The sequence below is a fragment of the Dromaius novaehollandiae genome, chromosome 6 (genome assembly GCF_036370855.1).
Source record: "Dromaius novaehollandiae isolate bDroNov1 chromosome 6, bDroNov1.hap1, whole genome shotgun sequence".
In the NCBI taxonomy this organism is placed as follows: Eukaryota; Metazoa; Chordata; class Aves; order Casuariiformes; family Dromaiidae; genus Dromaius; species Dromaius novaehollandiae.
The window spans coordinates 8,998,694-9,023,739 of NC_088103.1; the positions used below are offsets into that span (position 1 = coordinate 8,998,694).

General features: G+C 50.0%; 2 protein-coding genes and 1 long non-coding RNA gene across 10 annotated transcripts in view; 1 reads left to right on the forward strand and 2 right to left on the reverse strand.

The window, feature by feature from the left end:
* Positions 1 to 100: 100 nt before the first annotated feature.
* Positions 101 to 17,157, reverse strand: LOC112986629 (uncharacterized). Of its 2 annotated transcripts, XR_010389638.1 has the most exons (10): positions 17,048 to 17,157; positions 14,130 to 14,694; positions 13,292 to 13,375; positions 12,826 to 12,884; positions 12,281 to 12,388; positions 9,106 to 9,242; positions 8,207 to 8,300; positions 5,370 to 5,652; positions 3,845 to 3,993; positions 107 to 276 (listed from the first exon to the last, which is right to left on the reverse strand). It is a non-coding gene; the product is annotated as an uncharacterized LOC112986629 (long non-coding RNA). The 2 variants fall into 2 exon arrangements; XR_010389637.1 differs by having other exon boundaries at positions 101 to 276; positions 13,292 to 14,694.
* PLA2G12B (phospholipase A2 group XIIB) lies at positions 5,461 to 19,054 on the forward strand. Of its 2 annotated transcripts, none has more exons than XM_026106004.2 (4): positions 5,461 to 5,695; positions 12,648 to 12,736; positions 14,263 to 14,428; positions 17,074 to 19,054. In XM_026106004.2, the coding sequence occupies exons 1-4, from the start codon at positions 5,461 to 5,463 to the stop codon at positions 17,190 to 17,192; spliced, it is 609 nt and encodes a 202-aa protein (XP_025961789.1). In that variant the 3' UTR covers positions 17,193 to 19,054. The 2 variants fall into 2 exon arrangements, with proteins under 2 accessions (XP_025961789.1, XP_025961790.1); XM_026106005.2 differs by having other exon boundaries at positions 12,648 to 12,724.
* Positions 19,055 to 21,597: 2,543 nt separating this feature from the next.
* OIT3 (oncoprotein induced transcript 3) overlaps positions 21,598 to 25,046 on the reverse strand; it is a 31,523-nt gene continuing 28,074 nt past the window's right edge. For 5 of the 6 annotated variants that reach the window (XM_064513592.1, XM_064513591.1, XM_064513590.1 and 2 more), the window contains 2 exons: positions 24,211 to 24,310; positions 21,598 to 22,534 (listed from right to left, as the gene is read on the reverse strand). In XM_064513592.1, the coding sequence (XP_064369662.1) occupies positions 22,349 to 22,534; positions 24,211 to 24,310 (286 nt within the window). In that variant the 3' untranslated portion in view covers positions 21,598 to 22,348. The other variant, XM_064513593.1, reaches the window with a different exon arrangement.

Below are 25,046 nucleotides of genomic sequence, written 5' to 3' on the forward strand. Positions count from 1 at the left end.
CTAAAAGACCCTTTTTTGGGGGGATGATAAACTGTTGTGCTTTCTGAAGCCAAGAGTTCAAACAAACACCCAATTCGAACAGTTTGGGGAGGGGTGACAGATCAGAATATCCTGCAACACAGACACCAATAGCATGATGAGGGGGTGGAAATAGAACACTTACGTAGAAAGTTTAGGTTGAGTTCTTCCTTAACCAAGCCTTCTGCTGCAGTTTATACGTGATGGGCACTCCTGTGCTTTGCCTAGTAGTCCTAGTAGTTTGTGGTCATCAGGAATCTGCAACAAGAGTAGCAAGGGCTGGTTAGAAGTCTTAATCCTTTTGTCTGGGGAATGGTACAGTGAGGCTCACCTTGTAGTTAGGCAACCCCCCCCCCCCCCCCAAACGTGACCCACAGACGGGAGATGATTTGGCAGCCACTGGAAGCAAGTTTAAAGCATACCTGCAGTCTGTGATTTTTATTGGAAATCTGAATGTATTGCATTCCCAGCTATTCCATACATTACTGCTAAACATCTTCCTTGCGCCTTCTCAGCAAAACCAGGTGGGTCAATGCCATAAGACTATGAACAGAGCCACACAGCTCTGTCCTTTAAGGGGACCTGCTGACTCCAACTGTCCTAGCTTTCAGGATGTTTCTATTTGTCTAACTTCCAGTTGCTCGGCCCTTAGACACCATTTCCTTGCCCTGGGCCAGCGATGGCTGAAGCCAGCTCCCTCCTTCATGGGTACGTGCTGTGAGCTGCAGCTGTGAGACTTGACCACTGGGCCGGTGTTACCATGCCAGCAGAAGGCACTGCCTTGGCTTAGCAGCAGTCAGACATGCTGCCCTGCCTTTGCCTGGTTTGTGTTGCAGCCGCACAGGGTTTGGAGGGTTGGGGGAGGCCTGCAGCTAGACAAGCCTTAACCATCTCCCATGGAAGAGAGGGTTTCTTGGGTGGGGGTGGGGATTGTGGTTTGCCTCTGTGCCACCCTTGAGCAGCACTTGAACGCTGTGACCTCCCACCACCCCAGGGCAGCCAGGGCAGAGCTGTCCCACAGGGGTCTTCTGGCACAGCTACACCCACTGCCGCAGCCCGGCACCTGGCGGGGGGGGGGGGGGTGGTGTCCCACCGGGTAAGAACTGTAGCTTACAACTAAACAACATGGGTTGCCTTATCTCTAAGCGTTAGGGATAAGGCAAACAGCCTGCAAATCGCCGCTGGGACAAGACAGGAAGAGAAAAGATGGGGGGGGGGGTCTGATGGCATCTGTGCTTATGAGACAGAGGGGATACGCCGCACAGAAGGCTGAAATGATGGGTCAGGACCCACAGAGCAACTGGACCAAACCAAGACCCTGGTCGGACCCCCCCCCCCCCTCCCCGAGAGCTGGTCTTTAACCCCATACCCATTCTCCCTGCGGCAGCTGAACTCTGACCTGCCTCTATTAGGAACTCAGACATTTCATCATCAAGCTGCTTTTCTTGTTCCAATAATCAGTGACTCATCTGCCTCCCAAGCCGGGCTTTGAACCAAAAACAGATTACCCAGAAACCTTAACTGCAAGCAGCCTAGTCCCCTTTAGGCCATGCTTAACCATCAATCAGCAACTCATCAAGCCAACCAAACCTGACACAGAGAGAGCTTGGTCTCTACACCCTTCCTTCCCCCCATCCCTAACAGAACACGAAGGGAAGACTCCCGGCAGAGCTCACCACGCAGCACTGTGTACAAATAACACTGTACTCTTAAAAAATGCACAGAAGGAATTGGACCTGCTCCTGCGCTTCCCTGTCAGGAGCTGAGCTCAGGCATTTGCTTTGGTATGGCTGATGTGCGAAGCCAAAGCAGGGTTTCCAGCTCTGTCCAGCATGGGAGCAGATGACGTGGACACACACGTACAGCTGCACTGCTGTGCGCTGGGTTTCTGCCCCGTGTGGCTGCAGGCAGCTTTCCCTCCTGTTGAACAGGAGCACAGGCCAACTGTCTGACAGGGTCATTAGAAGTGACTCATCACAGCCTGAGGGCTGCTCTATATTTAAGCATTATGGAGCGAGAAATGAATATATGAAGTTAGGAGCTGCTTATCCTGAGGTTGAGATGAGGTTCAGAAATTGGTTGTCAGAGTTCATCATCACAGCAAAAAATACCCATCTCTCTCAGATCCTCAGAGAGATAAAGACTGGCATAGGGTGGGGGTATTTGCAGTCTCAGAGGGTAGGGTCGAAGAGAGGCCAGACAACCTGTTAGGTACAGGCTATCCACCTCTGCTTTAAGAAATCCTCACTTCTTTTGAGCCTGAGCAGTGATTCCCTACACTGAGATAACTATGTGTTGGGGGGGGCAGTATGGGGGGATATGTGGCATTTGTTAGTTTTACTCCATCCAACATTTTTTTCTTGTCTTTCAATGTTGGAATTTGGGTGCAACCAAGATATTTGCAGTTGGATTCCAAATGTCTTGAGAGCCTGGGGTGGGGAGGGTGGAAGGAAGCAGGAGAAAGGAAAGAGGATGGGTCATCCCTAGGGCAGGGTGAAGGGGCTGCCGCATTCTTGGTGAAGCAGTAAAAGACAGTAAGCCACAAAACTTTGCACCCGGATAACAAGTGACTAACCAGCAGCCAAGCTTCTGATTCTGCTTTTCCCAGGCTCTGCGTGCTGCCGGCTGCTCCCCCCTCCTCCACTGCCCTGCTTAGCTTCCCTAACAAATTCCAATTGATTTTGCAAATGGCCCTGGCTCGGCTGCCTCTGCCCACAGCCACCCTCCCCCGAGGCTGCACGTCCTGTGCGGTGCAGCATGGACAGCTCATGCAATAGTCACTGCGTTCTGCACTCCCTGCAATCCTGCCAACAATTTTTCCCTAGCTGTCCACATTAAACAGCACAAGGATCAGCCACTACGGAATAAGAACTGACAAAGAAAGCCATATTCTGGAATTAACTCAAGAGCAACCGTAAAGGGCTCAACATAAAAGCACAGCACCGAGCACAGCCACCCAGTCGCTCTACAGGATGTTTTCAAGTTACTTCTGAAATCTGCTTTGGTCTTCTTTACATTAATTTCTGCCAGACTCTTCCTGAGGGCTGGGAGCACAACAGCAATCCGGCATGTCATGCAGGGCAGCGATTCAGCCAACAGGGACAGAAACTGCTCCATAGAGTAAAAGACAAAGTACAGGACTGCTGAACCTGGTTTTCCCTCTACCAGCACTTGCTCATAACAATTTCTAATGAGTATGGCCCACTGCCATCTGTGAGGGACAAGCCAGACCCAGGTGGGGTCTGTTTGCAAAGGTCCACCAAGGCAGGGCCTTGCAGGTGCCCAGGATCCAGGGAACGCACTATCTAGTAGCCATCGAGCACCCTTATCTCAACCCAAAACATCACCCTAATCTCTTACCTGGCACTGGAGTGCTCCCTCCTCCTCGTCCACAGCTTGGACACTGCCAGCCTCCTTCCCTGGTGCTCCCCGCCTCTCTCCTGGAGTCCATCTCCCAAAAGGCAGTCCTGATCTGTGGTTCCTTTGGGACCTCCTGCACGCCTTACACGTCTCCTCGTCCAACAGCTCTGCCGAGCTTCCATCCCCTGACTAACACCTATGTGCCGCCTGTCTCGGGCTACGTGACAGCGTTCAGGGGAGGCATCATTCAGCAGCAGTTGTACAATCAAAGCATCTCTGCCCACTGAGTTGAGGAACCCTCACAGCCCCTCTCTGGGTTGCACTGAGCATGAATACAGTCAGCAGCATGCAGCAAAACAGATGCAACAAGGCAGCATCGGGCTCCAGCTCCACATGGCACTGGCGTTTCCCAGCAGAGGGACAACCAGCTTATTTTCTCCCCTTCCCCACTTTTTTTCCAACTTACCTGTCTGAGAAGCCCAGATTTAGCTGTAGTGTCTCCTCCTTATCCCGCATCTGAAGCACAGGAGGCAGAGCAGGGTGCAGAAGGATGTAGGCAGTTGGGTGCTGCAGAGCACTGGCATTTCCGAAGTAACAGCGCTGCGGAGCTGTCTCCTGCAACACAACGAGATGTCAGTATCTGTGCTTGCGTTTGCCATATGTTTGAAAGACCCACTCCCCTGCTCTCTAGAGAGCCTCCACTTGAAAGCCTGGATGCTTCTGCAAACAGAGCTGACCTCTGAAAAGTTGGCCCTCAGAGTCAACAGAGATTGGCCAGTTGACATCCTGCAGGGCTGTTAGCTCCGGAAGACAGCACTGTGCTGGGACACATCAGAAGTGTTCTGAGAGCAGCTGGAACCCTTTGAAGCCTTTTGCCTTCCTGATTCTTTGCCACCAACTTGCATTGTCTATTGCTGTTGGTGTTTGGTTGTTTTGTTTTTTTACGAATAACCTTCCTCGAAACCCCCACCAGCTGTGCATACCACACAAGTCCCTGACGGGCTGGGTCCCACCCCAGAACCAGGACCTGCAGCTACCCCAGCAAGCCTGTCACCAGGCTTAAGTTTCTAGGACAGCCTTTGCACGGTGTGGGCCACCTACCTGCATGTTTAATTCAGCAACACTGGTATTTCATGAAAGCAGCGCTACAGCAACCAGCCATCTAACACCAGCCCTGCAGAGTGCCATCCAGGGCAGATATTCACCCGCATCGTTGATCCTATAGCTGGAGGGGGCGTGCCAGGGAATTTCCCCAAATCTGGTATTTCTAAACCTTAACTACTAACTGCTGCATCAACCCTACAAGGCTTGTAAGGGTCCAGCAGCACCTCCAGCCACAGCACAGCAGAGGCACGCAGGACAAGGCTCTCCGCCACCTTAGGGTCCTTCTGCCCCGAGTGTGCTGGTTATCTGTAACACTATCTGCTCTGGGGAGGTGGGCACGGAAAGCCCCTTTGCACAGCAGGCATGTCAGACCCAGGGCCCCACGGGCTGTGCTAGGGACAATCCCCCTGCAGCAGGTAGCTTTGGTGGATGCTTTGTCTCACAGCATTACATGACCAGGAACCCCTGGACATGAGCAAGGAGTGCTCCTCTGTCTGTCACTGGACTACTACTCTCACTGCCCGAGTGGCAGGCAGTCTGGAAGAAGAGAGACTCTTCACCTCCCAGCAGGCAGGGGAGAGGGGGAGGCAGCCCAGGCAATGGGACAGGCCAGGGTTTCTCCTGCCCGCTACAACCACAAGGGGCTGCAGGGCCTGGCAGGCCCTCCGTGAGCGGTTTTGCCCCAGAAAGGGGAAATCAGCAGTTAAAGCCCTGGTGCTGCAGAGGGCTGAGCCTGTTCCGGCGGGATTGTGCCAACTCAAAGCCCAGCATTTCTCTGCGAGACGAACTTGGACCAAATCCCTGCAGTGCACTTTGCACTCTGATTGCCGTGACCTCATCCCAGCTCCCTCAGCAGTGTATAAAGTCCAGGGGAGAGAGGTGCTTACCTGCCCTGTACGCACACCAGTTCAGTCCCACTCCTCCCTGCCTGCACATCTGCGTGCACAGGGCCTCTGAGGCCTGGATCTGGACTGCAGCATGAGGCTGTTTTTTGAGGCAGCAGTTCTGTGCCTGGGCCTGGGCTTAGGGCAATGCACTGAGGAAACAGCACAGGAGAACATCGTCCACCACGCTCCCCCAACGGAGTCATCCTCTTCAGACTGGGGCATCGGGGCCATCCGGGACAGCTTCGAAGCAGTCAACAGCTACTTTGACTCCTTCTTGGAACTGCTTGGGGGGAAAAATGGTGTTTGTCAGTACAGATGTCGATATGGTAAGTGAAGGGTGTCCCCACCCCAAGGACTTGGGGCAAAATACTGCACAGCTGGGTCTGCTGACTGCTTTGATTGCTACAATAGACATTGTCTGTCAGTTCTGTGTATAGGCCCTCAGGATGGGGGAGGGCAGAAGGGTAATCAGTAAAAGCGGCATGTCTATGAATTTTGCAAGGTTGCTGTATTCTGGCACTGCATATGCTGTGTTACCTTTCAAATCTGATGCTTAAGGGGCCCTCAGAGTTGTGGTGCCAGCCTCCACTTCAGCACCTAATTCCTGCTGGCTCCTCTCTCCCTGCCCTTTCCCCTCTTTCCTGTGCGTGAAAACTCACAGCACTTCCCCTGAGACGAGCAGGCTTGTGTCTGTGACCTGACCATCTACAGCGCTTGTCACAGAAAAGTCACCAGAGACACACACAACTTCGCTTCTGGTGCCACTGCAGGGAAACCTAATCCACATCTTTCCCCTGACCAAGAACAGACTCATCTTGAGGCTACTGTGTTCTTTGAGGGATAATGGGACAAAAGAAGATACAGGTCTCATAGTAAGCACCTGTAGGTAACCACGCTGCCCAGCCGCCTGGACCCCTGAGGAGAGGGAGCAGGGTAGGCAGCGAGGCCCTGGAGCGAAGGACAAGCGACCTGTGCAGACCTGACTCAGAAGGGGTTGTCAGTGTCGCCAGTGGCCATAATCTCAGCAACCTTCGGAGTGTCGTTATTCAGCAGTTGCAAGTTGACTAATAACGTGGGGAGGAGGAGGGGAGATAACAGGAAGGTAAACGAGACCTGCTGTCACCATGGAGAAACTTTTAGTACTGAAGGTGGAATGAGGCAGCTGCTGCTTGCTTTGGACTTTAGAGTGATTTACCACAAAAGGAAGAGTTTGGTTTGTCCTAGGGCCAGGATGGAGGGGGTGACATCTCAGAGACAGCAGGGCAAGAGCAGCCTGGAGTGTGCACAGGGAAGGCAGGGGACAGGACTGGTGGTGCTGCAGCCGGGGCTGAGGCACACCCCTACGGCACAGGTCTGCAGTCTCTGCAGGTCGCTGGGCAGGCCAAGGCATAAGCAGTGCAAGCTGAGGGGCGTCAGCCATCAGCAGGGCACCCTGAGAACGCACAGGGTACAGCTGAAACAACCTGTCTGGGAACAGCAAAAAGGCTTCCTACAGACTGTGCTGTGTCCTCAGCCTCCCCTCCTGCCCCCATAGCAATAACCCTGTCCTCTGTCACCTCAGCCTCCCTGTCTGCAGCTGCCCCCACCAGCACCTTCATCCACCCCCAGCTTCATCCTGCTTTTCACAGACACAAACTTCATGCTTTGGAGACATCCCACCAAGTCAGTTACAGGCTGTATGCATCTCATTTCTTCCAGAAAGCAAACCATCCCCCTCCAGCTTGTGCTGCACTGTCTGTAACATGCTCCCTCACAGAGGCAGCCAAAAGGAAGCACCTCCTTTCCCTCCTGGGCCAGGAGTGAGGGCACCAGGAGAGATGCAGACACTGTGGGCTGTGGGGCTGGGACCCGATTTCCCTGTCAGGGCAAGAAGGCAGCAGGGCAGCCACTCATAGCCAAAGCAGGGCTGCAGGGAGAGTTTAAAAACAGATGTAACCTGTTTTCAGGGGGGGGTGGGGTGGGTGTTCAGTTTTTGCTTTGTTTTAAAAAGGCGTATACACCTGTCCTCCCTCTGCCAGCTCTGTCTCAGACCTCTGCTGTACCTGCAGACAGCGCGAGCAGGAAGCAGCAAGCTAAGCATCTCAGCCTCGCAGCCAAGCCAGGCTTAGCCCAGGTACCTCATTACCTCAGTCAGTCCCACTGAGCCAGGAGCCTCCGCCTGGCGGCCCCATTACCTCAGCTCGGCGGCCCCGCTACCCGAGCCCCGCAGCAAGCCCATCACCTCAGCGTGGCAGCCATGTTACCGTAGCTCCGCAGGCCGGCACTTTAGCCCAACGGTCTTGCAGCGGGCCCGTCACCTCAGCTCCGCGGCCCCGCAGCAAGCCGGGCACCTCAGCCCGGCGGCCCCATTTCCTCAGCCCCGTTTCCCGGCCCGGCGGCCCCGTTACCTCAGCCCCACCTCCCCAGCCGCCCAGCACACCCGTCGCCTCAACCCCGCCGACCGTTACCTCAGCCTCGTGGCCCCGTCGCCTCCGCCCGCTGCCGCCCATCACGCCGAGGCGACAGCACCCATTGGCTGCTCCGCCCTGGGGGCGGGGGTAGGGGGCAGGAGCAGCCAATGGGCGCGGGACTCCGCGGGCGGGCGGCAAGGCCGGCGCCTGGCTGTGCGCGAGACCCAGCCGTTGCAGGGCGGCCGTTGGGGGCCCCGCTGGGGGGGGGGGGGGGCGGCCGTTGGGGTCCCGCTGGGGGTCTGTGCTCCCCTCTTTATCATCTGCTGCCGAATGAGGGCCTGGTTACTCTTTCTGCAGGCAGGCAGTAAACATGGTGCCTTCCACTCCCATTCCAGCCGAGAGATGCTGATAATAGCTTGTTTTGCTGTGGTAAAGGTCAGGACTTACCTGTAATTGCCACATCCATCTTTGGCTGAGCACTAGACTTCTGGCTGTTCAGGCAGTTGGACTCTCCTCCTGCTTTTTCAGCACTCACTGAGGCCTGAAAAACAAACAACTTGATGGATTGCCCGCCCCCTTAATTCAGCACTTTAGGGTTACACAAATATTTGCTGGCAGATGCCTGCTCCTCCTTATAAAACTTCTCCGGCAACTCAGGGGGGAAACAGCCTGAACCAGAGTTAAATCCCTCACCAGCTTCCTTCAGCTGCCTGGACAGGCAGGACTTGAGACATTTGGCACAGCACTTCGGATTCATCTCGAGGGACTTGGGATGAGGAGGCACATGCAGGCTGCGGGAAGAGAGTCCTCCAAGTCGCCCTCCCCCGCACAGCCCTAAAGGGCTCTGCCCTCACTTAGCACAGAAGGAACAAGGCACCACTCCACATGGCAAGGGGCTGGTCCCAAGATCATCTATTCACCCAGAAATATATTCACTTCCCCCTGCCAGCGTGCACCAGGGCATCTGAGACCTCCTCCATGGGCCAGAAATCCCTTGCAGCTAGCTGGCTGTTCTCCAGTCCCTTGGCACAGCTGCAACAGCCCGGAGATATTAAAATGCATCAGGGAAACTCACTTCCTACTGGAAATTCAACTTCAGCCCTTCTCTAAGGCCATGCCAACAAGGCAGTGCCCTAAACTACACCTTCTTCCAAAGAACAGGCTTTCTCAGCAGTGCTGTGCTTCTACACATCAATGTCGCTCCTCACCATGCTGCAGCTGGTCAGATCCTGTGGTGCCCAAATCGATCCCCTGGTGTCCCTCCCTAGCAATGCCCTGCAGCAAGCAGACCCACCACAGCAGGCCCCTGACAAAATACAGCTGGCAAAATAGCCAATGTGACCTACCGACTTCCTTCTCCATCACAGACAGGCTTGTAGGAAGGGGAAGCAAGCAACGGTAACAAGGGCACGGAGTAGATGTTCATGTAGTTCATGTAGAGTCAGGAATGCCTCTTCGTGCTTTGCTTCTGTTCTAGGGTTAGCTAGAAAACAAGATGAGGGAGAGAAGTTAATTATGGTGTCCTAGATTTTATCTAGCTGAGAAAGAGTTCACAGAAGCGTGCTTTACAAATGATTAAGCTTTGCTTTTCAGAGAGGAGGGGGCAGGTTTCCTACAAGGAGTCATCTTCCAGGCACTTCAGTGTTTTGCGGATCACTACAATCCTCACATAAGATTTTTTTTTTTCTAAAGCCACCTTTCTAAAATATTATAATAGTTGTAACTTCAGCTTAATGGAAAGTTTTCTCTGGAAACACAGTATCTCCATATCCCAAAACATTCTCACTCCTGCACTGACCTGCCACCTTACCCCCTAACTGATTACATGCTGCAGGAACATAACTTCTTTTCTTCAATATTACAAGTCAGTCTTGAAAATGTGATCCCATCCTGCAAAATCCACCTTGGATTTGGCACTTGCCTCTGCTCTCTACCACAGTTCAAGGATATTTGAATTCTGAGTCTCAGCTGGCCCCTTCCAAAACAGGAACCAGGCTGCAGAATACACCCAGACTTGGGTGCAGCCCTCCTCTCTCATTACAAGGCTTGGAAGCCTTGGGTTACAGATTCAGCCCATCTCTGGACCTAATCCCTTCTTTCTAAAGCATAACCACCAAAAGAGCGTGATGTGCAATCTGTCATGAACTCAGAAGTTACTTTGCACTGTCAGTGCACCTGGAGGGAACTAAGGTATTTTTTTGGAGCAATATTTAGTCTTGCAATGGCAGTGGGCTGCAACCAACTGATTTGTGCTCTTTGCCTATTGTTAACTCAACTCTACCTGCCCAAAATAACACTGGTTGCTGCGCTAGGAAAGTTACTTCTGGAGCATAAAGTAGATCTGATCTATTCAAAGGGGTCACAAGGCAGAAACAATAGTTTGTGTTGTACTGAGAAATACCCTCCCACACAAACCCCAGACCTACAGTGGTAATGTAAACTGGAGAGCTTTATCCTGGCTTGCAGACAATTAAAGCCTTGGTGCATTTTGAATATTTGTAGGGTTGTAGAAAATTGGCTACGGGCATCTCACAGCTGGATGGGATTTCAGTTTGTTGTTTGCTTGTTGCAAATTTGTTGTTTAAAAAAACCAGCTCCAGCAGTTTTTAATTTAGAAAATGCTGGGGACATTCCTGCATATAACCTTCTGAGGCATTTGGAAAAATGAGGCATTTGGCTGTGTCACCTTCTCAAGAACATAGTGGATTTATGGCTATATTTCCATTGGTACTTTAGGTACCTTAACAGAAAGATGGGGAAAAAGAGTCTTAAATGATTATCAGTGCTAGCAAGAAGAAAACAGTGGAAATGAAGCTTAAAGGAACCCACCCCTGTCCTGAGGGCTAAATTAGTTCTATCTGTATACATTCTCTAAGAGTGCTTAGGGAAGCAGAAATTTAATGCTAGAGGTGACGGACTTACAGAAGGCTTAACTCAAACATGTTTTTGTTGGAGCATTCACACAGTTTGCAAAGTCTTCCCGGAGCAGAGTTCAATTGTCCAGTTTTAACACCTCATTCTGCATTTAAGATCTCCCTTGTATACGCCCAGCTGGCGCAGAAGTAGAAGAAGCAATGAGCACACATCAAATGATGATGCAGAGAGAAACCAGAATCCGTGATGGGTGGTCTCCAAGGCCCTAGAAACAGGATAGCCCTGGCCTCTCCAGGGAGAATCCCCTCCCATCTTTAAGCGAGCTCTTTGCGCAGCTGGGTCAAGGCGCACAGGCCTAGCGTGGCAGCCTGGCAATTTGCCCTCCCCAAACCAGAAGTGTTAGGTTAGAGGCAGGGATGAAGGAAAGAGGATAAGACAGGACAGGGAACAGGCAGATCTCCTTTCCACGCGGACAGCTTCTGCTTGGACCCCATTAGACATGTTTTAAAGTCCTGCCCCAAAATAAACACAACTGGTGTCAAAAATGGACATGGACTCAAGCCACAGAGGCCTGCAGGGAGCCAATACTCCCTGTGACTCAACAGTACCCTGCACCACAGCATCTGGGAACTGCCTGGTGCCCTGTTCATTGTCACTAAACATCTGACCAGGAGCAAAGCTTCTCTTGGGTTGGCATTCGTCAAGGACGCAGCTAATGCACACCAGTCCAGCTGGTGACCTAAGAGAGCAATCCAGTCTGCAGGACCTCTCCATCTGGCTTGGCACCTCTCCCTGGGAAAAGCGAGTCATGAGTGTTTGTCGAAGGAGCTGACGCCTTCTCCTTTGTTCCTCGGGAGCCGTGTCTCCCACTGGAGCACGGTCCTGCAGAGCTGGAGCTGCAGTTCCATCTGCATGCACATCTACGTGGGGAGCAGAGGTGGTGCCAGGCGGGAAGGGGCACAATCAAATAACCAGTAGCACACACCCTTCACATCCAGAGCTCTCTGTCATCTGTATGTAAAGCCCCAGACTGGGATGGCAGGCAGACAGGAGGGTTTGCACAGTTTCACAGCAAAGAAAAAGAGATTAAATTGCTGCTGAAGCTACTCTTAGCTGTGTGCTGGACTCTTTCTACATTGGGTAAATAATTATTCAGCGAAGAAATTCTTGCTCTTCTGTGCATACAAAGCAGCATACTAAGGGAGTGCAGAGATAAAGGGACAGAAACGATTTGCAGAAGGTGAACCTCCACCTCCACATGCAGGAAACGGGCCAAGATGACCTCATACTCAGAGTAAGACCAGACATGCAGTGAGCATGACTAAGGTCTAGCACAACTTTGCAGAGATCCATAGCTCACTGACACTCTTTGAGAGTGAGCAATGATGGAAAGAAATCCCTTTGCTAAGCTAGTAGTGTCCTGGAAGAGTTAAAAATGCAGATGGGTGATCCCAGCTGTGCAAAGCTCTCAGGAAAGCTGCTAGGCCTGGGAAATCTGAGGCACTAGCTTCAGCACAGAGGGCTGCTCAACTGCAAAAAACTCACATTGCAAAGAGGGACTTGCCCATTGTAAGAGCTTGGGAGCAACCCCAGACCTCGGGACTGGGCTCAGCCCAGCTTTGACATTTGGGTTCCCACTTCACATACCCCACAGTGCTCCAGTGGCTGTGCAGGAGGAGGGACGAGCTGAGCCAGGCTGCAGAGCTGCCTCCCGTCATCCGATGCTACAGAGAGCTGCACTGCTTCTTTGTCCATCTGAAAGAAACAATTTCCACCCCCCTTTTTAAGCACCATCTTGCTCTGCCTGGACACACTCTGCCTCCGAGGGGTCTGGGCTGAGAGCAGGGGCAGTGTCTCAGCCAGCTCTAGTCCCCTTTTTTTCAGTCCCTGCATCTCCTAGAGGAGAAGAAAGCGTTTGGGGGTGCAGACCAGAGGGGAGCTGCCTGCCACTCCTCCCTCTTCGGTGCTACTTCTGAGAAGATCGGCTTTCCTGACATTTTTCTTTCTTTCTCAGGGAAGGCTCCAATGCCACGACCTCAATACAAACCTCAAGAACCAAATGGCTGCAGCTCCTATTTTCTGGGGCTCAAGGTACCCGAAAGTGTATGTACTGCCTAACCCACCATTCCTAAATGGCACAATTTGCTAACCACAGTGACCAACTAATAATATTGGGGAGGGAAGAGGCTTACCTGTGCTACATGTTGACTGTGTGACAGCTTCTCTCCTCTTAATGACTGAAGCCAGAGCACTGGAAAAGGGAGGGAATATCATGCACGTATAGGCAACAAGCAATGCATCTGCGACTGCCAAAAGACATGGCTGGCTGCCGATGGCAAGCAAAGGCGAACATATCAGTCTAAGCGCACCCTCCTAATTTACTGTCAATCGGGGAGCATTAAGATCCCAACTACTGCTGGCAGTGAGAGAGGAATCACGTAGACAGGAGTTACATGTACGAAGGACTGGCCTGCTCTGCTGTCTCAGTAGTTACTGAGAGATAAAGTTCCCCAAGTGTGGTAGCCCTAGAGGAGGAAAAGGGGGTGCTTGGCCAAGCAGAGCGCCAGTGCGGAGGAATGAGTTTCATCAAAGCCCTGATCAATGCCGGTGCCTCTGTGACAGGGAACGCGCTCAGCGCTGGGCAGCTCAGTGACTTACCATAATGCGTGAACAGCAGTACTTGAAGGCCTTCTCCACAGCTGGCACTCCATCTCCTCCCATGCTTTTTGCTTCTGCTGAGCACTGAAATAAACCTGTGGCCTTTAATGCTGCACCCACTTGTAATTTTAAAGGCAATTAATGAAATCAAAGTAAATTGGAACCCCCAGGAAAAAGCACTCCCAGGAGACTCTAAGAGCAGGAATCACTATTTAGCTGGTGCATTACTGCTGCCCATGAAGTCTGCAGCAATTAAGCACATTCCAGCTCTGAAAAACCCTCCTCCCCACAGTCAATTTTTCATGTTAAATTACCTCTTTAAACTATATGTCATTGCAAAGCTTGTGGGCATTTCTGTGGTAACTCCTCCTTACCTGGGCAAGCATGAAGAAAAAACTCATCTCGTAATTATTAGATGAGGAAGGACAAAAAGAAGAAGAATTTATAATAAGCTAATAACTCCAGTCTCTCCAGAGACAAGCCCCATCACCCCTGTGGAGAGGTGAACAGAACCCCCAAGTCCAAATTGTATTTCTTCTTGGCCTCACAAGCACATCTGGGAGAAATAAGGCATTAATAGCACCTACAGCAGATGAGCTAGGCCGAAAGGAGGTTTTGCCAGGTTTTGGGAAGAGGAGGAAAGATAAAAGGGGGCTTTGCCACCGCTGGTAAGAACAAGAAGCTTTCTGATGAGCTCTAACGAATGAGACCTAGCGAACGTTGCAGAGGGGCTGTTCCCCACCTCTCAGCCAGAGGTTATTCCCCAGCGGCAGAGAGGAGAGGAGGCAGTGTGGCCTGCCCCACACTGGGGCAGACTGCACTACTGTTGGACGCTTACGTCAGATGGCGAAGGAGGAGCATGCTTTCCCTCCTGCTGTCCCAGGTTTGGGGTGTAGCCTCCGGCAGTTGCAGACATTTGAGTGTGAGGCCAGCGTGCAGCCAAGAGACTCTTCTTTTCGTTCCTCCCCCAGTTAGATTTGGGCATCCCTGCCATGACCAAGTGTTGCAACCAGCTGGACATCTGTTACGACACCTGCGGGGCCAACAAATACCGCTGCGATGCCAAGTTCCGCTGGTGCCTCCACTCCATCTGCTCGGACCTCAAGCGCAGCCTCGGGTTCGTCTCCAAGGTGGAAGGTAGGCTCGTGTCCCCTGCAGGGGCAGGGGGATCTGCTCCAGAGAGAACAACCGATGGCAGGGAGGGATGTTTGTGTGCAGGGAGTCCTTTCCTTGCCAAACAAAGCAAAAATCTGCAGTAGGGAGAAGCGTATCTGCCCTGTGCTTGTCACAGATGGGTCAAAGCTGAATGAGAATTCGCAGTGCTGAGATCTGCCTACACACACTCCTGCCCCAAGCCTGGACACTTACAATTATTTACATTTGGAAAATGGGACGAAACACACCTGAAAAGAAGAAAAAACAAAAAAACATAGAAGCAATTCCTTTAACCCTTAGGTGCCCTCTCTAGGACTTCAAACACCTTCATGGGAGACAACAAACCTTCCAGGGCCTGTGAGTCATGCACTGAAACCGGCGCATGGCCAAGGGCCAATGACGTAGGAGAGCCAAGGGCAGGGCTTTGTGGGATCTAGTTCACAGATAAGAGATGAGGATGACCCCAGGTATACGCTGCTGCGGCAGGTGGCTGGAGAGATCTGGATTCTCCAGAAGCCCATGTGCCAGCAAAGCTCAGGTGACATATCGGCAGCTCAAGAGCCACCCTGGTTTTGCCTAGTTTTAAAAGCCTCAGTCTACAAGTCTGAGAAGAGTCTTTTTGGCACAAGCTGCGTTCAGAGTCCTGTGAAGGCTACTGATGTGATAGCCCGAGTCTCCCTCTTGCTCTCTTCTGCCAACATCAAGCACCTCTACTGTGTGAGGAGAAGGAAAGATCTGCCCTGCTGCTACCAGAAGTCAGCCATAGCAGGGAGGCCTCTCCAGGCTGCCCCTCCTGAGGCCATTTCAGCATGTCCCCATCCTCTGTAAGATGGGGTGATGGGGTTTCTCTTGCAGAGAGGCTGCGTGGCAGTAACGCAGGACAGGCAGTGAACAGCCTCTTGAATACAATGAGGATAAAATCTACTAAAGGCATGTGACATTAAAACAGTTAAACCTGTTTACAGCAGCTTTGATCTGAACAACTGGCAGAGTGCTTGAGAACACTCCATTCCCAAAGCCCAATAAAACTCATGTTTCTCCTACTTACTGCAGCCAGCCCCTGTGGTTTAATCCCCACCAAAGATGTCTTCTTGTAAAGTACTGTAAAACATTCATTTGTTTTCCAAGGTGTAGCTTGATTAGGACAAATGGGGAAGTCTGCATGACACCGGTACTAGTGCTGGTGGCTTTCTACCTGATCACAGATAAATGGTTAGAAAAAGCCTGCAGTGATCAAGAGAAAACAAAGAGGTGGACTGAGACCTAAGTGCTACAGGCCAACTACACCCAGTCTCTCATGGTCACCCTTACCTACAGGATCTCTTGCAGCCAGCCCCCTTCCTATCTCCTGAGATTTTCTTCTGCCAATTTTTCAGATCACCTCTCTCCCCTTTCAGCCTGTGGCAATGAAGCCAACAGACAGGCCCTGTCGAGTTAAGGTGGAACAGAGCTCACGCTCTGTGCCTGAACCAAGCCACCTTTACCTGCTTTCAAGCAGGACTGGACTCTTCCAGCACCTGTCTCCTGGTCACCAGAGGACGCACAAGTGTTGCTAAAGCAAACCTCTGAGCCCTCTTCTCTTCCTCTCGCTCTGCCTGTCCGTGCCCTGTGCTCCATACCGGCCACTCCCTGCCCTCAGGGCTGCTCTCAGCCACTCCTGTTGCACAGTCCTCCCTTCTTGTCCCCTGCCACCGTACAGCTTATTTGGCACCTTTTCCACAGAGTTTACAGGAGTTCAGAGGAAGCAAGCGAGGGAGAGGGTTGCACTCCCTTCAGACGGGTACAAACATCCCTAGCCCATTCCAGTTGCATTAGTGTGAGTTAATCAAAGCCTCGATGTCCCTACTGACTCACTATAACCTTCTCTTCTCTTAATACGTGCCAGCCAACCAGACTCCTAAAGCAGCAGGACTAGAGTGAGGTGGCTAGAGCCGGAGAAAGGAAGAGACAGTCCCAATGGCAGAGCCTTCCCAAATCTACTACGTATACAGCAATCAATGTTACTGCCAGTTAAACCCTAACAAACTTTAACTTGGGCATTAAGCCATTTATTTCTTGACAAGCAGCTTCAAGCCTGTTTCTTGGGAGGGGCGAGCACTCAAAGCACACTGTATCAACAGCTCCCCTGCTGCAACCACAGCCAGGCTTCTCAGGCTGGCTAGCAGCTGGCATTTTAACTCCCCCAGAGCAGGAAAGGTTGGTTTGTAGTGACTATAGACAAATGCAGGGAGAAGAAATCATGAAAGACAGTGCTGGGGAGATCTTTCAGGAAATCTGCTTGTTATACCATGCTGTTTGCAGCACCCCACATAATCCATCAGCAAGGAAAACCTAGGAGAGGCAAGAGAGGAGGCAGGCTCCAGGGGACAGTGAGGGAAGGAAGTGTGTGCCTCTCCTCTGTGACACATAGTTGCCACATTAGGGATAAAAGAGCCTCAGATTCAGCAGAAGGGAAGAACTTCTGGATTTATAAAAATGTGGTACCCAGAAAGAAAAAGACAACCCACATTTCCACCTGCAAATACCACACAACTCAGTGCAGGACTCAGGCTAGGGTGCTTCCACCCAGCCCTGAGACACCCCTGAGTGCCTGTTACTTACATGCCCGATCTTTCCTTTCTCCACAGCTTGTGAATCCGTCGCAGATACAGTGTTCAACGCTGTCTGGACCCTGGGCTGCCGGCCCTTCATGAACAGCCAAAGGAGCGCCTGCATTTGCAACGAGGAAGAACGAGATGAATTGTGAAGAGCAGCAGATCCCCCTGGCCTCCGTGAGCTTGCTGCCAAGCGTCCCCTCTCAGATACAGCACTTCAGCACGCTGCTTTCTATCAGCCCTCTGGCCTAGCGCACGATGTGGGGGACCTGGGCGAGCAATATGCATTGGCTACAGCTTTCAGGTAGAGGGCTGTGAAAGGGGAGACAGTCTATGGAAATTAGGCAGTGATGCCTGCTGTCCACCACAGATGCAGTCCAACAGCCCTTTCCCGTTCCAGGTCTATCAGCTTGAATGATCTGAATGCCAGTTTTCTCTACGGACTGATCAGAGAGGCAAGCAGAATGCAGCACTGGTTATAAACAAGGGGCTTTGCTTGTTTGTTGGCCTCAGACACACGTGTATTAGCTCCCCCTGCCCCTTAACTTTCTAATTTGTAATACAATGCACGAGGTTTCTGCAACCCTTGAAAACCCCAGTCCATGACCACACTATACAAACATTTCGATCACTAGTGACAGACTGAAGAGGATGGATAATTTATTCTCAGTATGTTGCTCACACCCATCCTTGACATTTTCCATCCCGTCATTACACACCCTGACAACCCTGCTTGCTTAAGTACTTGACGTATCCTAAAACAATTTAAAACATCCAGGGATTTGGTAAACGTGGAAAGGGATTTAAATAGCTGTGATATGGCCACATATCTTATCTGGGCAGAAGGGGACCAAAGCCCATCTGGTCTGAGATCTGAAATGCAGTAATTCACAGCATCTCAGGCACACCTATAGGACTCTCCCACAGTCTCAGGAAAGGCAGCTGCTTTTCATTTTCAGTCTCATCCAGATACAAACTGCATGTTTAATTATTTCCCTCCTTTACCATTTAACAAAGTTTCTCCCTTAGGTTCTCCTTTTTTACACAAAACAGTTGGGTGTCATCCTCCGTCTTTTGCAGAAAGGGAACAGGAGGCTCACAGTTGCACTGGATGAGATTTTCAAAATCCTGGAGGCTTATCTGTCAGATGGCAGAGCTTATTTGCTACCTCTGTGCGGCAAAGACCGCCAGCTGAAGAGTGACGAGCAGTTTCAGACTTCATTCTCTTTAAAATGTGGTTAATATTTCCATCTGTTATCAGGAGCTTTTATTTCATATAAAATTAGAATTTAAAGTGGTATTTAGAAACTCATCTACATATAACATTTGCAGACAGCTTTCATCTGTGTTTCTTGTTGAAAGGAAGTCACTACTGGGTACCCGTGCCATGCCACATAAATACTTCAGCATCTCTTGCAAACATATTTATGGTTATGTTCTTCCATCTGCCACAGAAAAGTTGAGGCTACAGAAGGGTAATTTAAAAAAAATGAAAAGAGTCTGTTTTAGTTACTTTTCTTCTACTTGATGTGTTTAAATGAATGCATGGAGCTATAAATTATTTAAGCCCTGTATTCCTTTTCTTGCCAGTCATCTTTGCTTTATGGTGAACAGTGATGAGACATTCATCTCATCCCAAATAGAATGAAACAACAGGAATATCGATATGAAAATAGGAAAATAAAAATGATCACACAAGGTGTACTGGGATGTTTTCCATTAAGGAAGACCTTAATTTCCATCGATGGGATGCAACGACATCCTTTCCTAGCTATGCTAACTCCCCTGGAGAGTGAATACTGCAATGCCAAGCTCCACCACAGCATGTGTCTATCAGAGCTGGACAGACAATCTGATCATCTGCTTAAGAAATATGTATTTTTGGCTTGGAAGGGGAAGGAAATGTTCCTCGTTCCAGACTTTTTCCAAACTTTGTATTTTGTTGATGAAATGGTACCTGTTGTCAGTTTGAAATGTGAGCATACTCTTATGATTAAATCATACAATTTAAAAACCGTATCTTGCGTAAACTCAATAGCCAACTGGCTGGCAAATGTCTTAAAGCATTTTAGCTCAAGTGATATCAAATTAAAGCCAGGCCAAGCAAGTGATGACAGAAGATGATATACAGGAGAAATTGAAAGGTTCTGAACAGAATCCCTCTATCCGCACACTGACACTTGGAGACACCACTAACATAAATCACAATTTCTTCATACTTTCAGACCACCATTCATCCCAAAACACTTTACAGACTGCTGCACACAGAGCAGCTACTGAAGAACTCCATTTTTCACTACAAAGTTAAGCTGTGGCAATCTGAAAAATCCCACAAGCTACTCCACAGTGAAACTTCTGAATCTTCAAGTGGTGGCAATGACTCAAGAAAACCACTAAATAAGCCTGTGGAGGAGAGAACCAGTGCATGAACTACGGTAAAACTTCTGCAGCCAAACTAAAAATTGCCTCCCCTACATGCCACTCCTGCTACTCAGCGGTATACAACATGCAAACCTGGGATCATCGTTATTTCCACCCTGCTCCGAACAAGAAGACAACATCGTGCTCACCCTGATGGCTCCCTGTTGACTTTGTGTATTGGCAGGATTATTTGCAGCTCTCGCTGATGGCCAACCCATTTGGTCAGTGTGACCTCTCCTACTTCTCCTGCCTCAAACAGCAACCTCAAAATTTCGCTGAGAACATAAGAGCAGGGACGAGGATGGCAGGTATTAGGTATTTATTCCTGGACACCTGAGGTTCAGATGGTCACTTTACGTCCTGTGTGGCACCAACCAGAACACCAACCACACCGACGCAGCTTGGACGCTGAACCATGGTTGGCAGCGCAGGTCGGACCCTCGGGAGCACTGGTCAGGTATGGTGCCCTCTCGCCCTGCTTGTGCTACATGCTTTGCTTCCACTCGGTGGTATGGCTGATTAAATGAAGCAGATAAATACATCCCAATACTTCTCACAGAGGAGTTTTGCCTTTGATTTCATATCCAGGCAATTATGCTGGCAAAGAAGACAGATAGAAACAAGAGGCAAGCTGGGGAGAGCTAAAAGACCTTGAAAATGCTTCTGTCGTGGGCCTAGGAGCCATCGCCTGCAGGTCAGAGGAGAAATGTCCACAGGACAACACAGGGAAGCACCTACTATTCTGCTTGCGGGACAAACCAAGCACCTTCCCAGGGCGCTCCGTTCGCACGGCCACACAGACTGTCCCTCTCCTCCTCATCACCTTGCAACCGATGCAACCAAAAAGCTGCAGAGTGGAAAGGCCGCTTCATATGGATTTCTCAGCAAGAACCAAGCAATTTGCAAAATAACTAAAGCAAGCAAAGAAACAAACCTCTCCCTCCACCACTCCCCACGTCCCTTTCACACTAACAGAAAACGCCAGTTGCCTCTCCAGAAGGCACTGGCTAATTAATTGCATTTCCCAGCTCTTGTTTTATCAAAACAAGTACATTCAGCAGGGGCTGCTGAACAAAGAAGCAACAGCAAGAAATTGCCAGTGTGGTCCTAATAACAGAAGTGAATCAGCAGAATCAGGAGACGCATGGCAATGCAAGAGGGAGGCTTTTTCATTTGTTTTTCTTTCACATATGGTTAGATAACATAAAAACGAGTATCTTTCCACTTATACCTATTTATTGTCATAGAAATATTTTCATTTATTCTAACACGCATGCATACACACACATAATCGCAAGTGACAAAACCAGCCAGGAAGCCATTAAAAAAAAGTCATGAAAATCCCAGCCCATGAAGTGCCCATTCCTCTTTGAAACCTCAGTCACCAGAAGTAATAAATCCGTGAAATGGAATATTCCTGACGGGATTTGTGACTCCTTTCTAAACGGCCCCTTCAAGCACACTCCCCATCCATTTGAGAGCAGCAACAAATTTTGGCCTTGGCAGTGGTTTGCCTGCTTCCAACTCAAATAGAAAATCAGGAATGCAGTCTAGGGGAGGACTTCCAACATACCTCCAAACACGCACGTGACAGAGCTTGAAACTTTTTGCAGAAAACTCCATGAACGCACTACTGAGCCATAGCCAGCTTCGGAGAGGGACCCTTCCTCTCTCATCCTCCAGCCCTGCCTCTCTTACTTTCTCCTTCACTGCTTTCTGGGTCTCCTTCCTTTCACCCCACATTTCCAGCCCTTCACCACACAGCGCTCCTGCTCCTGAACAAAGCCCAGAGGAGCTTGAGCTGACAACCCATTACATTTCCTTTGGAAGCAGTTTGGCAGCCCAAAGGGATTCCTGACAGGCAGGATGATGCCCGCCGTCATCAATAATTCTCTCTCTAGCCATCCCTCACCTAGCAGGAGACTGCGAATGCACACAGTCATTTTAACGGCGCTGCCATGTCTCCTGTCACCAGGCTCGCCGGGGACAACACTATCCAGAGAGCCACCACATCAAGTATTTACAGCACTCACTTGTAATGTGCATTGCTCTAATCCCTTTCTCCGCGCCACAGCCTCTCTTCCAGGGTAATGCATCACAACTCTCAACCACAGATTTGGTAACTGCACACTTGGGGGGTGTATTTAGGTTTTTAATTATCTTTTTCTTACAACAAAGGCGCTATAACACTTACAAAAGGCAGCAGGTTCCTGGGAGGGGAGAGAAAAATAATGATACACTAAATACAAGAGAAAACACTGTTATACTGCATGCAACTATCAGGAGAAAATAAAAAAAAAATATTAAATACCTTTTACTGTTTAACATTCAAATGCACCTGTGATAGTTCTGAGCTTTAGCTGCCTGTAATGACAGCTGCTTTACAGCTCTGAGGAAAGGCTTATTATGAGATATATATTTTTACATATATTTTTATTAATGATCATTCAAAAGCTCAGCACACACAAAAACTTCAGCATCATTCACAGACTTGCATAGCAAACACGTTTAGCTATGATACTATTTGTATTGTCTGCGGAAAGAAGGGCTTGAACAACATTTGTTTAGTCAAGGACGAACAGTCCTGCGGGCGGATGTAGGGAAAAAAAAGTCAGGTAAAACTTCAGGCCTGCGAAGCAACAGGGTCCTTTCAACTGACAGAAATGCAGGTAGAACTGAACTACTGTGCAGTCCAGGTTGCACTCAGAGGGTTGCCTCGTGTGTCTAATATACTTCACAAATAAGCATCAGGCTGTTAGGGAAACAAGTCCAGAAGAAGTTCAAGTGGGGCTTCACCAAATACCTCTTATTTCTTAAAGGCCCATGAAAGCAGGAATTGATACAGACGATCGGTCTCAGGCAGAGATGCTGTGCCAGCAAGCGGGCATTAATCGTCAAAGTCAATTCTGATGGGACCGCCTGTCAGGATGTGGTTTGCCACGTGACTGGATTCCTCCTCCTCCTCCTCCTCCGTCTCGGCTGCCCTGCGCATTCGTCTCCGGCAGCCCTGGGCGCAGCGGGAGCTCTCGTCCAGCGCCCCGCACACGAGGATGCGGCAGTGCAGGAAGACTTCCTGGCGGTGGCAAGACAGCAGGCAAAGTCAGTGCACAGCGGGCTGGGGGAACCTGACCAGCAGCGCTGCCAGCTCTGCTCTCACAGAGCGTGGCATGCATGCAGTTCCCACAGTACAGCCATTTCTGTCCAGGTCAGTAATGTCCTTATCCACCGTGACCATCCACAGCCAAATTGGCTGCTCCATCTGTTTTCTTAGATGCCCAGGTGAGGGCATGTCTTGCCGAGAGCGCAGAGCATGCTGTCTGCCTCTTAGCCAGAGACTAAGACAGAGAACATGAAAGCATGAAATGAACCTTCAGAAGAAGGTATGGAAATGTCAGGAGTGAGCTTGGAAAAGCTCGCATGGACTGGAAGTGTGGCAGGAAGCAGGCCAAGAACACACGAAGCCTCACAAGGAGATGGATTGAGAGAAACATGCAAGAGTTTGACATGCACTGAGAAAACACATAAAGATAGGAGACTGAGGGGCAAAGGAGAAAACACAGGCTGATGAGGGGCCAAGACTGGTAGTTGAAGGGAGGAGAGTGCAAAGGGCATGGAGACAGCTGCCTTTTCTTTCTGCACAGTAAGGCAGATAGTGACAGGATTACTGCTCCCTGCCCTCTAAGTGACAAGAAGAGTAAGCAAGATCCCTTCAAGCAGCGATTAGGGATGCAAATATTTGTGAAAGTGTAGTCAACAGCGACGTTTGAAGCAAAATACATTGCACAGGCCATGGAGGATGTGGGGTGGAGGCAGCAGTGGCAGTCAGAGGGCCAATGAAATCTGTAATTTAAAAAGACTTCATCCTTTTTAACCCTACTGAGGCTCTGCAGGGGCTGGAGAGACAGCTTTTTGCCTTTTGAGGCAGGCTGTACTGGCTGAGCATACCAACGGTGATTGAAAGACCTGATTTCCTCCAGCACAGAAGAAAAAAGCCATTTGCGCTAGGAAGACAGCACTATCCGTCAGCTGTCCTCCCACTACGGAGCTTCTGCCCCAAACTGCCATCAGCCGGGCCTGCCTGGTTTCACATTGAATTAATCAGTATGGTGGCCTCGTACCTCGAAACCTGCAGGGCATTTGTGCTCAAAGAGCCGGAGAAGATACACAGCTGAAGAGATCTAAAGCTATAGACTGTCTTGTTTTAAAGACAGGACACTGCGCAATGTGCCTAAATCCCTGGGTTTCTGTTTGGTCACTGGAACACTTTTCTCTCCCAGCATATGAGGCTCCCCAAAGCCTCAAAGGAAACAGCAACGATTTCAGCTTGCCAGCACACAGCTTTGAGCATACTTGCATCGGCTGCTGTTCTGCACGGCAGGAAGAGGCAGTTAGCCAGTGCTTCAGGCCTACAAAAGGGCTGGCAGGGTGACGAGAGGCTAGGTGGGGTTGAAAGGCTTCTGCCCCCGTATTGGGCTACACGGTACTGCGCAACAGGCTGGGTCAGTCTACAGCAGCCACAGTTGGCCTTCATATTCTATTTATTCGGTTTTATCCCCCTCTTCTGAAGTACCTGTGTCTGGCTCCCGAAAGAAACAGCTGCTGGAATAGGCAGAGCACTGTGTGTCTTGGGCCAGCCCTTCCTCCCCTCGGTACTCTAGTAACGCTACAGACATACAGCGAACTCTGTGTTGAGGATCCTCGGTCAGATCAGGGCTGACGCAAGGTCCGAGAGGTGCGTTTTGAGCTTACCTTGTTGTCTTTGCCCACAAACTTGAACACGGGAACCTGGAAGTGCTTGGCAAGATGGTCCTTTGACGTGTACTGTTTCACTGAATCATCAGAAACGCAGCTGAGGAAAGCAAAGGGATAGGCTTTAATGGGTTTCCCAGAAATGGAAAAAAAAGACAGAAAAAACATCTCAGCCTATTTAACTAGAAAAAGAAAAGGAGAGCTTGGCGCTCTCAGGCTAAGCTACCATCCATGCTACTTCCTCTTTGGTCACAGGAGAAAATTCGGGAATGGTGGGGAAAAAACAACAGTGAAGATGATAGCATCTCCAGACAAAGAACAGCTCGGCAGCAGCGCTGGCAGGCCACGGTCCAGTCCCTTCGGCAGAGGGGCTGCCAGAGAACTGCAGGCAAATTTATCCTCATTTCACCTTCCTGTGCAACAGTCTGCAGTGATCAACAGAACTGTTAAGCATCTATAACATATTAGGCAGTCCGCGTATACCGCACACATAAATGACGCTTAAAATGAAGAAGCCTTTGCCCATGTTACTAAAATGTTACAGCTATGAAAAAACAAAAACCTAGATCTACTTTGTTTTTATATCATTTGTAGTTTTCTTTACTTCTCATGGGCTTGGTTAGATGGCTCAAATCCACTACAGCTAAAATTCATAATTTCAGTTTCTCTGTCACTAGCAATATACAGCAATATACCTTTACAGAAAGTTACATTTCATGTCTAACCTGTTTATAAACTACTACAGACTATTTAGAGTCTGCCAGTGAAACAGCAAGACAAAAAGTTATGGTGACTTGATAATTACTGTCGCCTACTGCAGTGCCTTGGGCGTTTTG

Excerpts from the sequence above, each read along its gene's own strand:
- PLA2G12B (XM_026106004.2), top strand. The coding sequence starts at position 5,461 with ATGAGGCTGTTTTTTGAGGCAGCAGTTCTGTGCCTGGGCCTGGGCTTA. Across the intron at positions 5,696-12,647 it reads TCAGTACAGATGTCGATATG|GGAAGGCTCCAATGCCACGA; the intron begins GTAAGTGAAGGG and ends TTTCTTTCTCAG. Across the intron at positions 14,429-17,073 it reads GTTCGTCTCCAAGGTGGAAG|CTTGTGAATCCGTCGCAGAT; the intron begins GTAGGCTCGTGT and ends CTTTCTCCACAG.